At 35.2% G+C, this 15,934-nt stretch overlaps 1 protein-coding gene across 3 annotated transcripts in view; it reads right to left on the bottom strand.

Moving 5' to 3' along the window:
* LOC120306204 (hedgehog interacting protein) overlaps positions 1–15,934 on the bottom strand; it is an 86,050-nt gene that overhangs the window by 58,212 nt on the left and 11,904 nt on the right. For all 3 annotated transcript variants that reach the window (XM_039338961.1, XM_039338960.1, XM_039338962.1), the window contains exons 2-3: positions 10,413–10,605; positions 1,734–1,890 (exon numbers count right to left, since the gene is read on the bottom strand). In XM_039338961.1, the coding sequence (XP_039194895.1) occupies positions 1,734–1,890; positions 10,413–10,605 (350 nt within the window). The remainder of the gene's footprint in view (positions 1–1,733; positions 1,891–10,412; positions 10,606–15,934) is intronic.

Genomic DNA, 15,934 nt, shown 5'->3' with positions numbered 1-15,934 from the left:
TGAGGACTACTCGCTGAGTACGGTTTGTCGGCCAACTACAGATTCTAATTAAGCAAAGTAATCTCCTGGATATAGATGAATGAAACAACTTTCTGTAGGGATAGAATCAAAATTTTATTTTGCATCAATAATGAAATATATAAAAATGCCTGAATATATGTTTATATTTCTCTGCTAAAAACTATGAAATAGCACATTGAACCATAGTAAATTTGGTCTGTCTAAAGACCACTGTTTATTGACTAGAAATTTCTCCCATTCCTGCCAATCCAGAGGCTTATAGAAAGCATGCATACAACTTAGTAGGAATACTTAAAAAGTGATTGGAAAATATTTGTAAGGCTCCATGCTATTTCCTGTGTTAAAAAGTGGAATACTAATGAAACAATTCCAGTCTTTGGCTGTTTGGAATGTGTTAACACTAAAGCCCGGGGGGGGGGGTAACCCACCAAATAATATTGCTATACCATTCCAACTGGGTTTATTAGATTGCTATCAGGCCCTTTTCCATTTTTAAATGATTGATTAATTTAATAATTACCAGATGAGAAATTGGTGGCCAGGGCGATGTTGTTTAGAGGCATGAACTGAGGCAAAGAACTAGTGGAGGAGGACGTGTGTAACACAATAAAGTTCTTCCCATCTCTTGGGTGAAATCTTAACCACTGGCCAAAAGTCTTATTAATGAGGAATTTACAATTATTTTCCTTAAAAGACAGGAATTTTTTTCATTTTTAGCTTGGAAAAGTTGGTCCCAAATAATTTGTTTGCTTCTTTTTATTAGATTTGTTAGATTTCAATCTAACGGATAAGTTATAATGGTGGGATAGTTGCTAGATTTGTAACATTTGAAGGCTGATTTGCATCAATCATGATCAAACCTGGATTCCTGCCTGAGATGGGAGAATTTGCTCATGTAGTGCCAATTGATAGTAAGTTGACTGTAGTCTTTTAAGTTTAGATATTAGCACTTTTATGTAGTTAAATGAAATATAACTATTTCAGAAGGTTTCAGAAAATAGTAGTAGAAACCAATGCTATGTGAGGTATATAAATCAAATAATTTAAAATATTAAAATGAATTTACAAAGCATAATATAGAAGTCAGAAATAAAACTGGAATAAAAGAGTCTGGAATAAATTTATAGAAATTTCAACTGGACCACTGTTGGATATTATGTAACTTTCGTACAATGAGCATAAACTCTCATTGCTAAAAACACTGCTTGAATTTCTCATTAATTTTCAATGATTATCAAATATTGACAACATAAGAAACACTTTTTTTAAATTGCACTACATTTAAATGATATTATTCCATTTTTAATCATAAATGATTGTATTGTTATGTAGAATTTGTGAAATCAGGCAGATTATAAGTTATTTAAATAAAATATGAAAATACAAAATATGAAAATATTGAGTAAAAAGAATAATCAGGAAAGTAAGAGTGATTTTTTTCAACAAATCAGAAAAATATTAACAAGTAACCTTGATAAGATTTCAGATAAGATATCTGCAATATATTTGATCTAACAATTTTATGAATCATTAGTAAAGTATGTATTATGCAAGAATTCAGTATTTTAAAGAATAGTTTCTTAGCCAAAGCTGGAAAAATCAACATCTGGACGACATAGCTAGAGAGCACAAGCAGAAACTGACTCAACACATTATCAGGCCACAAAGATTTGTCAGGCTTTCTGAATTAAAAAATATTTATCTTTATAAACCTGCTTATATCTTCTTCTTTGCCATATTCTTCTATTTGATCCAAATAGTTAGAAGATGGTCCTCGAACTTGTTTTCTTGGAAAATCTGGAAAGCAGAAACCACCATCTTTTCTTGCATAGTAGAAACAAAAGTCATCAGCAGTAATTTGGAGCAAACCTTTGAAAATGAAGGAAGAAATGTTTAGCAAATTAGTTTGTGTTATTTTCTATTTAGAGTTTGCTACTTTTTACAAAGGAATTGTAGAAAAGTAGATATCATTCTGATTCACACATAATGCTCACTAGATATCATTCTGATTTGCACATAATGTTAACCAAATTAGTATGATAAGTTAATATGAAATGAAAATCCATACCTCGTGTATGACAGAATGGAACAAAACTACTTGCATAAGTAAAAAAGGAATTGCAATTTAGCATTATGTGTGAAGTCCTTGGTGCTCTCTGAGCTCAGTTGTTTTCTTGCAGATATTTCAGAAAACAACCAAACTTAGAGATCACAAACAGACTACAATTCAACCCTGAGTTACATATATTCTCTTCAATTGGTATATTATGTATGAATTAGACCACTGAGTAATTTGATATATTATATCTCTTAAAACACAAATGTTCTTCCCAAGAATGTACATAGGCATACAATTTTTCATCAATATTTTTATCAATATACAGGTAGTCTTCATCTTATGACCATTTGTTTAACGATCATTTAAAGTTACAGTAATCTCATAAAAAGTGACTTATAAACCATCACTGAAGTTGCAACCATCACACCACCCTTATGGTCATGTGACTGCATTTTGGATATTTGGCAACTGGCTTGCTTTCACGATGGTTGGAGTGGTTGCATGATCATGATTTGTGATCTTCCCAGCCAGCTTCTGACAAGCAAACTTAATTGGAGAAGCCAGATTTACTTAATAATTATGTGATTCGCTAATGAGCATGTAATTCACTTAACAACTATAGTTAATCACTTAATGATAGTGGTAAAAATGTTTATAAAATCAGGCCTGGTCATGAAATGACTTGCTTAACAACCACCTTGCTTAGTGACCAAAATTCCAGTCTACCTATAAACAGAGCTTGGAAATAGCATTCAAATCTTCATGATGCATGAACACCTAAAATAACTCATATACCCGAACATCAGTAGAGAGTAAGAAATAACATGAACCTTCCTCATTTTTCTATTGGAAGAATATTTATCTCTTAGGGTCTTATGATCTTTTACAGTAATTGCAGATCACTTGACTGGTCTTTAAGAGGGCATTAAAAACATGGTTTCCCAGTCTTGGGTTAGATGATTGGTCTAGTCTTTTGTCTATCTCTTGTTGGGACAGGTGGGAAGAAACAGCTGTTTCCTTCAAATGATTATCTTTTCAAATTTTACTTTTACTGTTTTATCCTTTTTATATATTAGTCACTCAGTGTCTTTGAAGTTGGATAGCCTTGAAATTTGAAGTATAAATAAAATTAAAAAATTACATTTGTCTTATTTCACTGACTCATCTGTAAATTCTAAATGAGCCCAGCATGACTATATGTGTTATTCAGAAGACAACAAAGTAAAAAAGTTAGGCATGTGAAGAAAAAGTTGTAGTATAATATGTTGGACATAGATATTCCAAACTTTTGCTTAGTTGTTTTTTCTTAGTTTAATTTGCAGCATGCACGTCACTCTGAAAATATCTAAAACATTTCGAAGGAAATGTAGGTGCCTTTAATGAAAAATAAAAACCTACCAAATATTTAGATATATTATTTGTTACACATTATTTCTTATTCTTGATAAATTTAATAAAATTATATAAATATGACATCATAGATCAATAATAAAACTGATTAGAAATCATGCCAAACTTTCAGATTTAGGAGCAACAATCAAACTCTTTACAGTTCTTATTATTTATACATGTTTGCCAGACAACCATCAATAGAAATATTCATAAAGATGCAGTCCGTGTGGGCCTGAAGAGTAACTGACCAGATGGAATGAAGCCATCTATCTTTCCAGTTTGCTGAATTTACAACTTTCTTACATTACAATGTATTAGGTTATCAAAATCAAAAATAAGAGCAAAATGGTCTTGAAAATTAGGCTACATTCTGAAAATTCTTTAAATAAGTTAACTGCTTTTATACTGGAGTTTATTTTCAAATATGTTCCAAATTTATAATTGCATTAGAGTTTTACAAACTTATTCTGAAGACCATCAATTTCCATAGCTGATTTGTAAAAGTAACAAATATATTTTTCATATGAGCATATACTTTACACAATCTGTATGAAAAACTTTCTGTGCATAATATTGATACAAATTACACACATATTTCTCTAAAATACAGTATGTGGTCAAATGACTTATCTTTTGTCCACAGAAAAAATAATCAGCCTAAAACATTCATGGAGGTCCTCAGTCTTATGCTTTGTATACTCACTACAATTTCAGAGTGTACAACATGTCTATCAATCAATCTAATATATTCAATTCACTCTACATTGTCCAAATGAATGTATGAAGAACTATAATTTTAGATAAATAATACAATTATTTATTTACTAATAAACAATATTCATGGATAGTTCTACATAATGAATTTATGGGAGAAAAAATGTCTCTGTGGAATATATAGTGTCAAGTCCACTTAATGATAGCAAATATCTACAAACCCATAGGCTGCAGGAACATTTGTCTTCTATACCATCTATGAAATATATATATATATATAAGCCTGCATTGCTTTGATGCTGCAATTTGTCTTTTTCTACTTTTCTTTTCTCTTTGTCTCATTCTGTCATTCCTTTTCTTTTCTTCCCTGCCTCTCCTTTTAGAAGAAGGTAAAACTATTCTTGGCGAAAGACTGATCTAATAGCTTATAGAAAGCTTTTGAAATTGGTCCCATGAATTTGAATAAAAAATAAAGTTGCCCTTGCATTACATCAAAGGAAGAGAAACTCTTCCTATTTCTTGAATTCTCAGTTAAATTGTTACTGAGTCGTGGTGGCACAGTGCTTAGAATGCAGAATTGCAGGCTAACTTTGCCCTCAGCCAGGAGTTCGATCCTAACTGGCTCAAGACCGACTCAGCCTTCCATCCTTCAAAGGTCAGTAAAATGAGGACCCAGATTGTTAGGAGAAATATACGGATTCCATAAACCACTTAGAGCAGTGGTGCACTATTGCCCCAGCCCCACCTCCCCCTGTGGCCCCCTCCTCACCAGCAGCCCCCCAGAGGAGATTTGCCCCCAAGCGTGGCCCGCACGGAGCAGCATAGCCAAGGACATGGTGGTCGGGCAGCGGAGACAAGACTCCACCCTTGTGCCCCATTGCATGCAGATGATGCTGTGGGGTGCGGACGGAGGGCGTGGTTGCCAGGGCGCTGCTGGGCTGCCATGGTGATTTGCGGCAGACCATGGAGGCAGTGGGTGGCTGGGTGGGCAATGGGGCTGGGGCAGAGTGGGGGTGGGCAGGGCAGGGGTGGAGGCAGTTTTTGGGCACTTGGTCTCTAAAAGGTTCGCCATCACTGATTTAGAGAATGGTCTAAAGCACTATGGAGTGCAATATAAATCTAAGTGCTATTGCTCTATAGAATGCAGATCAACTGAGCATTCACCAAGAATTCATTAACAACCAACTATCACCAATATATCATAAATACATAAGTTTGGCTTATTTATATGGCTATCCAAATGTTTAGAAAGATGAAAAGCGATACTCAAGTCATATAAGTTACACTCATAGTAATATCGGGAAATGGAATATTTTATTCATTTCACCAAAATGCATGATATCAATTCCACACCATAATAAAAACTAACACATCAGCAGACAAAAGCTGTTCCACTAAGTAACTATTGGAAGTTGGGCACAGCTATTGAAATGAAGCCAAGCAAAATCATGACAGCTTAGTTAGACTGGAAAATAAAATTATAAAAAAAACCAAACAAGCCAGTGGCAAATCACTTCCACTCTTTTGCCAAGAATATTGCACAATCATGTCTGTCAGGCTCAACTTAAATGCCTTTATTTTATGATTAATATAATTAAATAGCTATACTATACATTTGTGTTTTCCTCTCAGAAAATATCTCTGTTGAATAAGCCAAACTATGAAACTGGTTAATTCCATCAAAATCAGTATTCAGCTCTTAGAAAAAAAACAAGAGCCGTATGACATTTTAATGATGAATATGTATACCGGGCATTAGGGAGTTTCTTATGGATTTGAGACCTCCCATCCATAAAGTTGTGCTATAAAATAATTGTTAGTTTTGAACATGTTTATTGCAACAAACTTGACTACATTTCTGTAAATGTATAAATTTCTAAGAGACGATAGAAGTTTAATAAAGTGTAACACTGTATATGCTTTCTTAAAGCGAGGTTCTATTCTTAAGACCGATATTTTAAACTATAGGTCATCCCAGAGTTACACTCAAAGTTATGTGATTGCAGAATCACAGCAATCGTTCGCCCTTATGAGCGACAGCAGTGGCTCTGCAACCTTCACCCTGGTTATTCCCTCCCTCCCCACGCACGTCCCGGGTCTCCCTAGGCACCAGGCCTTCAATACTCATGCTGCGAAGATCGAGGTCCTTCACTTTCTTGGCTGTTCCAGGCCTTTGGTGTGTTCGCAGAAAATGGAGGCTTAAAGTAATGCAAGATCATGCAAGATCAGTGGGGTGATATCTCACTCTACTGATCTCACATGATCTCATGGTATTTTAGGCCTCTGTTCTCTGCAACAGACAATAGAACCGTAGCTGGGGGATGCTTCCACATGGATCAAGGCCTTTTCCAGACCACTGTGGCCTAGCTCTGAGGCTGGGGAACACTTCTGCGCCGCCCCCCGATCTGGTCTCTGGAGGCCTTTTCCAGGTGCAATTGGGCCATGGAGGGTTTACGGGAACATTTTCTGGCCTCAGATCCAGGCAGCAGCGACCTGGAAAAGGCCTCCAGAGCGCGGATCGGGCCGCAGGGGGTGCAGAAGCATTCCCCGGTCTTAGATCTGGGTGGCAGTGGCCTAGAAAGGCCTCCGGAGTCCAGATTGGGCTGCGGTGGGACATGGAAGCGTTTCCTGGCCTTAGATCTGGGCAGTAGTAGGAACTGCGACAGAGAGAGATGGATCTTTTCCAGGTGAGTCCAATGCGACAGGAAGGCAGGGGGATGCATGTGGTATCTTAGTGGGTTGGGGAGGCCTTGGGGACCTGTTCCATCACTAGGTCCTCCATGGCCTTCCCCACCCTGAGATACTTCATGTTTGCTTAACAAGCCATGTGCATTTTAATGAGCAAGGGAGTAATCTCGTTCGAGGTAGAAGATTCACTCTACAAGTTTTCAAGTTACGAGTGGAATGGGCAGGCTCTGTTACACTCGTAACTCGAGGACTACCTGTAATTATGTTTTACAGTCCAATCATCTCTAGCTCCAGAAATAGTAATCAAATCTCAGAATAGTACTTTGATTAATAAACAAATTACTCTACCAAACAGATCTCTTAATCTGATTGGTCATGGGCATGCTGATTTGGTCATTTATGGTAGATAATTCTCTTATCCACTCTTAGAATAAATAGAATTGTTACTGGGGTCTTATTGATATAGAAAACCCAATTCTGGCTGATAGTTTAGAATGCAAAGTTCAGTGCTCTGTCCAGTGCTTAAAGTGATATTTTCATCTGGTTCCCTTTCAAGGCAACCTGGGTGGTCACAAAAACCACTTGACATCTTGATGCACTTCAGCAGTTTTACATATACACAAACTCTGTAGGAAAATAAATTTGTCATTTGTCACCACATATGTTGATCTGGGGAGCGAAGCACTTTCGACTCCAGCTCCTGTGCAGCTCAGATGCCTCTCTCCCCGTTGTTTCAGCATTTAATCTTTTTATTCTGCGAAAGCAAATTTTCCTTAAGAATAATGACTTTTTAGGGGGAAAAAAGAGTATTGCAATTTAGCAGATTACTCTTCATATATATATATATATATATATATATATATATATATATATATATATATATATATATATATATATATATATATATACACATATGCTAATTAAAATTATATTTATATAGGGGGTTGTTATTATTATTAATAATAACCTCCCTTGGAGGCCTGCAGCATGAGCCAAATATTTAATCTAATCTGTTATCGCTGCTCAACAGGCAGTCTTGGCAACTGTGATCTATTCTGCTTTGTTCTGGAGAATGCAATAAAGAGTAAGGAACAGCTGGTTTAAGAAAGCCTAAGAAATGTCTCTGTAGTTTAGAAAGACAATAATAATATTTTCATATTTTAATGAGTTTAGATACATGCTAAACCACACTAAAAGCATCTCTTTCAAAATATTTCCTTATGTTAATCAGAAAAGACTACCCCGCCCCCAGTTCAAAGTTATGCATCCATGGGACTTCTAAGCAATAAAAGTACAGAGTGTTTCTTAAAAGTTTTTCTTAATTTATTTCATAGTTCTCTGCTCCCCTTTTAAACTTTTTTGTTTTTTTAAAAGCTACATTTATTTCATAAATGTTTACTGTTTAGTTTAAAATGTGATAAAAACAGTGCAACAATCACTATTCATGTTGTGTAGATTATGCTCAGATGTAATATCAAATCAAAGATAGAATTATGTGCATGACATTTAAGCGGATTTCCTGTTTATTGCAAAACCATAGTATTCTGTTGTATGTAGGTGCAATAATAGTATTGTTTCAGTTGCAGAGCTTTAGGAAATAGACTGATGTGTATCACAGGACACACTAGGACTCATACAACCATCACACTTAATTATGGATTCCTTGATTCCTTCCAAACATTATTAACCTTAGTAAATTATTAATTTTTCTAGTTCCACCTTCCCGCTTTCAATATCCTAAACAATAGTTCCTAGAATTCTCAGCCAACAGAAAGGGGTAAAGTACTCCTAAATCCCATTGACATTGGAAAAATTAAGTAGTGTACCCCAAATTCCTCTGGATTACACCTCTGTGCGATCAACAAAGATTTGGATGGAATAAATTCTCTTTTCTGTTTTACAGTGCATGAAGAATCTCATTTACAATGTTGTGGTCTTTTGTATTTATCAAAAGCCTATGTTTACCTGATGTGTTTAACAACACCATGGAATTCCTCCAAGAACTATAAATCAGTTGAAAGTTTGATTTAGCTTTCTTGCATCACTAGCAAATCATCTCTTTTATAAGGATAAACTTTTGAAATAAGTTTACTAGCCATTTAGTATTCTGATTCATATTTGCATCCAGGTTGTTGTAACATTATAATTTAAACTTTTGGGGTAGACCTTACTTATCGTTCCTCTGATAAATGTTTGAACTAAACTATCTTTTTCTCTCCTGTTTCACGTTCACTTCTGGTTTTTTTCTTCTGTTACCTCAGTTCTATTTCTTATTTCAAAACATTATTTAAGATCTAAACGTACTCTTTAGCAATATTTTAATTTCAGTATTAAAAAATCAGTGGTCATACGTCATTTTTAAACAAATCTCAAAATGAGTATAAAGGTCAAGCCAAAATCAACCTTAAATTATAAATGCAAAACTCAGATTAAAAATTGCTCATAGAACAAAATTATGTCAGTTAGAAATCCTCCAAAATATTTAAGTTAAAAAAATAATAAAAATAATTGAAGGAAGCCATCTGGAATTATCCAGAAGAATTATCATCTGAAAAGATCCATGACTAATAACATAACGAATCTTAATGGTGGATTAATGACCAAGGTATTAATTATTTCAGTAGAAACACTGGCCCATAAGAATGTAAGCAGGGAACTTCAAAGAAGAAAACATTTACAAAATCCATCCCAAAAGTGCCTTCGTCTACCCTACCCACAAGACTTCACAGAACAACCAAGTCTTCTAAGATCCACTGAAACGCTACGAGAAAGCTACATGGCTTTCAGGAGGGTCCATCTTCTAGGGACAGCTGCCTTGACAGAGATGGCACATTTCCTGGGTCCTCAGAGGTGACACTATGTAAAGGGACCATACAATTCTGCTGGCCCAATACCAATTCTGCTGGCCCAATACCATGGGAAATAGATACTCTCTCAAATAAACTGGTCCAACGCTTTATGTTCCACTAACTGCTTTTGTACCAATCAAGATATATGGATCCTTAGTTAAGAAATACAGATCTAGATAACATTTTATAAACAGTACTTTCCCTATAAAGAACATGAGTATTAAATAAATGTTTTTTACAATGTATAAGAAATTTAATTAAACATATGGTGACCATTTTTTCTTGGAAAATATAAAGGACAAATTTGAAAAAATGGCAAATCTGAAAGAGCCATATAAGAATAAAAACATGTTTATATTGATAACTTGGCTTTACAAAAAAAAAATCAACAGCGGAATTAAGAAAACTACAAATTCACATATTCTAATAAAAATATCTAAATCAAACAGTACATTTTAAAATAATTCAATTTCCATATTTTTCACATGAATGTGAAAGACTGCATTAAGTGGTACCATTTGTACAGTGAAAGTTAAATGATCAAAATAAAGGATAAAAGTGAGTTTTTAAAAAATAAATACCTTTAAAGTATAACTTTGTAAAATAAAGATTTGTTCTTTATAATAAAGGACATATGGTTAGGGTAGGTATATATCACCTCAATTTATTATTCTTTTCCAATATTTTACCTGGGATATGACCTCTGCAAGTGTAATAGAATTCTTTGCAATAATCCTTGCATAGGAAAGGAAGGGCTAGTTCTCTTTCCAAAGCTTCCTTCACAGTTGAGTGGAACAGATTCTGAGCATTCGGTGAACAGTGAGCGCATCTGATTTCCTGCAGCAGCTTCACACATTCTGTGTTGTTGGTAACAGAAAAGATCTGCAAGACACAAACCAGAAACATATAAGCTTTCTTGTATCTTACAAAGCACACTGCAATCTTATATAAAAAACTATGCCAATTTAACCAAGATCATTATTGGTTAAACCTATTATATGTAAAAAAAACCCCAATAAGTCATTGTCACAATTCTGGGGATTAAATAATAAAAATGTAATCGTACATGATATCACACAGGTAATTAAAATTCTATGTAGCTAGATTAAAATATAGATTATGTTTAAACATTCAGTTATATCCTATACAAGTAATTCCTCTCACCTAGCTCATATTTGGTTCTGTGAAACCTGATTTGAAGGTACCCAACATAATAGTTTGCATATGATTCCAAGTTGCTGTACCCCATATTGCATAGGTTGCCTCTTCCAGAGCATGGCTATTTGATATGCATACCTGTTACACATGGTTTCACTCACTCCCATGACAGTGAAACTGTTAACATAAGAACTAGAGAGTTTTAGTAGATATAGACCAGGTTGTGGAAAGGTGCTGATGCATCAGCATCAGTACAAAGGAATACACAGAAAAATGAAGCTAAATTATTCATATAATAAATAACACAGCTTTGGCTTCCCTTCTCCTAATTCTTTGTGTGTAAACAGAACACAAAATTGAAGTTGAGGTGTACATATCTTTTTCTATTAGCATTTAGCAATAAAACAAAAAGTGCTGTCGCTGTTTACATGTCTGGAAAAGTTGTTGGGCTATAATTCCATAATGTATCTCTTGTTTTCACTGAAATAAAGATATTGTAAATGTGTGAAAATTACATCTTTCCAGTTCAAGTTAATTGAGCAAAACCACCACAAATAATACAAGTATAATTCCCATTTATGCTACTAATTACTGTAATACTGAAAAGTAATTATATTTAATATAATACTGTAATATATGTATTATGCATGCTCAAATACATGCCAAGATGGTATTTTTAACTGCACGCTAAAATTTAGCCAGTATTTTACACCTAGATCAGTGTTTCTCAACCTTGACAATTTTAAGGCATGTGGACTTCAACTCCCAGAATTCCACAGCCAGCAATGCTGGCTGTGGAATTCTGGGAGTTGAAATCCACATGCTTTAAAATTGTCACGGTTGAGAAACACTGACCTAGATCTTGACAAAAATACTTCTTTTATCTTTCTAAAAATACTGTGGACTGACAGACAAACAATATATAGAGAGAGCCAAATAATTTGCCTTTATATTTGTTTGTATTAATCCAAATATATGTCTATTAATGATAATGCAAATTTACTGCACTATTCTAATAGAACTACAATAAGCAGGATACCACTATTACTCTTATATAATTAATCAATTTAAAGTTCCCAAGATCAAGTTACACAATGATAAAAGTAGTCATATGTACAGATTGCGAAATTAACTTTTATGCGAGGCAAGTATTGATATACTTGTAAAATCATATAACTATATTATAATGTGTAAAGTTTGAGGACAGTCTCACTTTTGTTCAACTTTATATCATTTCTTGGTTCTAATAATTGTTTACTAAACTTTCTAAAGTATATTTGAAATCAAAGCTTCTCTAAGATCTTTCTTTAATCAAGAAAAAATAAAAATCCCAGTTATTTAGCTTATCATTCAATTTGGATGTCTGCTTGCCTTCCTTAGGTCTGACAGAAGTACATACTAGAGACACGCAAAATAGCAACCAATAGATATAGTACAGCATTTTGTGTGGATGGAAGCAAATTATACGTTATAGAAGATAAGGAGAACATGCTTCATGAACTTGTTTATGTGCATATTAACTTTAAAGTACAAATATGGAAATTGATGCACACAATTTAACAATACCCCTCCACCCCCACCCCCCAATCTATGCAGCCAATTTGTTGTTGTTGTTAATTGCGAAGTCGTGTCCGACCCATCGCGACCCCATGGACAACATTCCTCCAGGTCTTCCTGTCCTCTACCATCTTCTGGAGTCCATTTAAATTCACACCTACTGCTTCAGTGACTCCATCCAGCCAATATTCACCAGTAAAGAAAAATAACATTCTGGGCTGCTGAAAAAAATTAGGTTAATTGAAAACCAATCTGATATCAGTTCTAGGTGGTGTGAAGCTTAGAATAAGCAGTATAAAACCATCCTTAAAATAAATTGGAAGTGGAAACTACTACAATAATCATGAGTTCCTAGGCATACAAAATAGATCACATTTTAACCTGTTTGTTTTTATGATGTAACTTGCATTTTCTATCCTGGGAAAAAACTGCATATCTATACATGTAGTCCTCCACTTACAACAGTTTGTTTAGTGACTTTCAAAGTTACAATGGCACTGAAAAATGTGACTTATGACCATTTTTCACAGTTAAGACCTTTGCAGCATCCCCATGATCATGTGATCAAAATTCAGATGATTAGCAGGTGGTTCATATTTTTGACTATTGCTATGTCCCAAGGTTATGTGATCATCTTTTGTACCTTCTGACCAGCAAAGTCAATAGGGAAGCCTGATTCACTAAACAACCAGGTTACTAACTTATCAACTGCAGTAAGTCACTTAACAAATGTGGCAAGAAAGGTCATAAAATGGAGCAAAACCCACTTAACAAATGTTTCACTTAACAACAGAAATTTGGGGCTCAAATAGGGTTGAGGACTATCTGTATGTCCATCCAGCTAGGATTTTTATCCAAATTGGCAAATAACACAAATTGTTCATATCTCTATTCCTCCCCGACTTTATTTTATAAACTGAATTGATTAATAATGTATTTATTATTAGGTCCATTGACCTTTCGTACATGATTGAAAGTTTGTGTATAACTAACATTAGCTTGAAAAACTAATTTAAAAGTGTGCTGAGGGTCATGAGCAACAAGATCCATCAAAACATTTAATATATATATATATAAATATATTTAAATATATATTTAAAATATAACTGAGGATGAAGGTAGCAAAGATTATTTATGGATCTTGTAATTCAGGTAGTTCTTGACTTAGGACCACAATTGGGACTTGAATTTTGGTTGCTAAGTGATGCAATTGTTAAGTAAGTCATCTCTTAAAAGCAAACATTGATTTTGAACAAGCAGAATAAAAAGACTATTGATGTTTTTGAACTTTGGTATTGGAGAAGTTTCCTGAGAATATCGTGAATAGCCAAGAATACAAATGGATCATCAAACAAATCAACCCAGACTTCTCAATAGAGCTAAAAATGAAGTTTCCAGTGCTAAGAATGTAAGAAGGAAAGAGAAGAAGAGCACAACCAGTAGCAAGGTGGATTGACTCAATTACAGTGGTGATGAGTGCACTGTTGGAAGATTTGAAAAAGCAGGTTAGGAGTCATCATGAAGAAAATCTACCTATGTGTCCATAGGAATTGATAATAACTTGATGGCACATAATTAATTTCTTCTTATTAGTAATCACGATGTCCACAAAAAGAGATTCAGACAGTCAAATCAATGTGCTCTTTGCATAGAGAAAATACTTCTGAAGTATAAAATAGTCTAGATCAGTTTTTCTTAAACTTTCTTCTCTCAGGACCCTTTCCCACTTTTAAAAATTAAAGAAGACCACAAAGGAGCATTATTTTTATCAATATTTATTGTATTAAAAATTAAAATTGATTCATTTGCCACCAATCATTATTTCTCACAACTGTTTGATGTTATTTTACTATTGTATTATTTTTCAACATTGCTGGAAAATAATTTTGATTTCATGGACCTCTGGGAGGGCCTTGATGGATCCCTAGGAGTCCTAGGATGACACTTTAAGAAACACTGGGGTAAATATTTAATAATAGTCTGGTTTTGTACACATCTGTCTTGCCATTAATTCAAAGCAATAGATTGTCCTACTTTTGATAACCGGCAAGCAAAAAAATAAATAAACTAGGCCAGTGATGGCGAACCTTTTAGAGACCAAGTGTCCAAAAACTGGCCCCGCCCCTGCTCTACCCCCTGCCCCGCCTTCACCCTGCCAGCTCGCAGGGCCATTCATCGCCTCCAGAGCTGCTGATCGCCCAGGCAGCCCAGCAGTGCCATGGTGGCCACGCCCTCTGCCCGCACCCCGCAGCATCAACTGTACGTGATGGGGCATGAGGGCAGAATCTTGTCTACGCTGCCTGGCTGCCATATCCTTAGCTGCGCTGCTCCATGTGGGCCACGCTCGGGGGCAACTCTCCTCCAGGGGGGCTGCTGGTGAGAGGGTCATGGGGGAGGCAAGGCTGGGGCAACAGCACGTGTGCCCACAGAGGGGGCTCTGAGTGCACCCATGCCATAGGTTCGCCACCACTGCCCTAGATAAAAGATGGCTTATACATTATTTAGTCATAGCCAAGTCTTTCAAGCTTTGTGTTTGTTCATCTTGCCCTGATAATACTACATGCAATGCTAAAGTCTGTGGCTATTCAAAATTAAAATTGGTCAAAATGTGAAATTAATTTTAAAATGGTTATTAAAATAAGTATGAAAATAATGTTATTTTAATCATACATTCTATGATATTAGCAATGATTTAATGTATGATTGGTTTCATTTATACTTATTGATGAATATGTTGACACAAAGTTAGATAACCCTGATTCATTGAAACTTTACCCAATGTCATGTATTGGACAAATGCCTACAATTCTCTAACAGATATTGCCATTATGGCATTTGAAGTGCCGCATCTGGCACCCATGCCATAGGTTCCCCACCACTGAACTAGGCCATTACATACTCAATAAATAAGCAGAGACATTAGTTTGATACACAGATAGTCTTCAACCTACGACCACAATGGAGCCCAACATTTTGGTTGCTAAGTGAAACATTTGTTAAGTGAGTTTTGCCCCATTTTATGATTCTTCTTGCCATAGTTGTTAAATGAATCAGTGCAGTTGGTAAATTAGTAACACAGTTATTAAGCGAAACTGGTTTCCCCATTAACTTTGCTTGTCAGAAGTTGCAAAACGTAGTCACATGACTCTGGGACACTGCAATCATCATAAATATGAATCAATTGCCAAGCATCTGAATTTTGATCATGTGACCATGGGGATGCTGCAATGGTCATAAGTGTGAAAAATGGTCATAAGCCACTTTTTCAGTGATGTAACTTTGAATAGTCACTAAGTCAGGGATGTCAAACTGCCGGCCCATGGGCCAGACGCATCATCCCAAAGCTGCACCCACCCCATTGCCAGCAATGGAAAAACCGTCCCGATACGTTGTACGTCACATGACATCGCAAGTTTGACATGTCTGCACTAACTTCTTTAAGTCGAGGACTACTTGTATAGTAAGTGAGCCCTAAATGGATGGGAGAAGATGGGCT

The sequence above is a fragment of the Crotalus tigris genome, unplaced genomic scaffold, assembly GCF_016545835.1.
Source record: "Crotalus tigris isolate CLP2741 ecotype Arizona unplaced genomic scaffold, ASM1654583v1 scf7180000017725.2566008, whole genome shotgun sequence".
NCBI classification, from domain to species: Eukaryota; Metazoa; Chordata; class Lepidosauria; order Squamata; family Viperidae; genus Crotalus; species Crotalus tigris.
The sequence above is the reverse complement of the archived record's forward strand: the minus strand, read 5'-3'. Positions and strand labels throughout refer to the sequence as shown.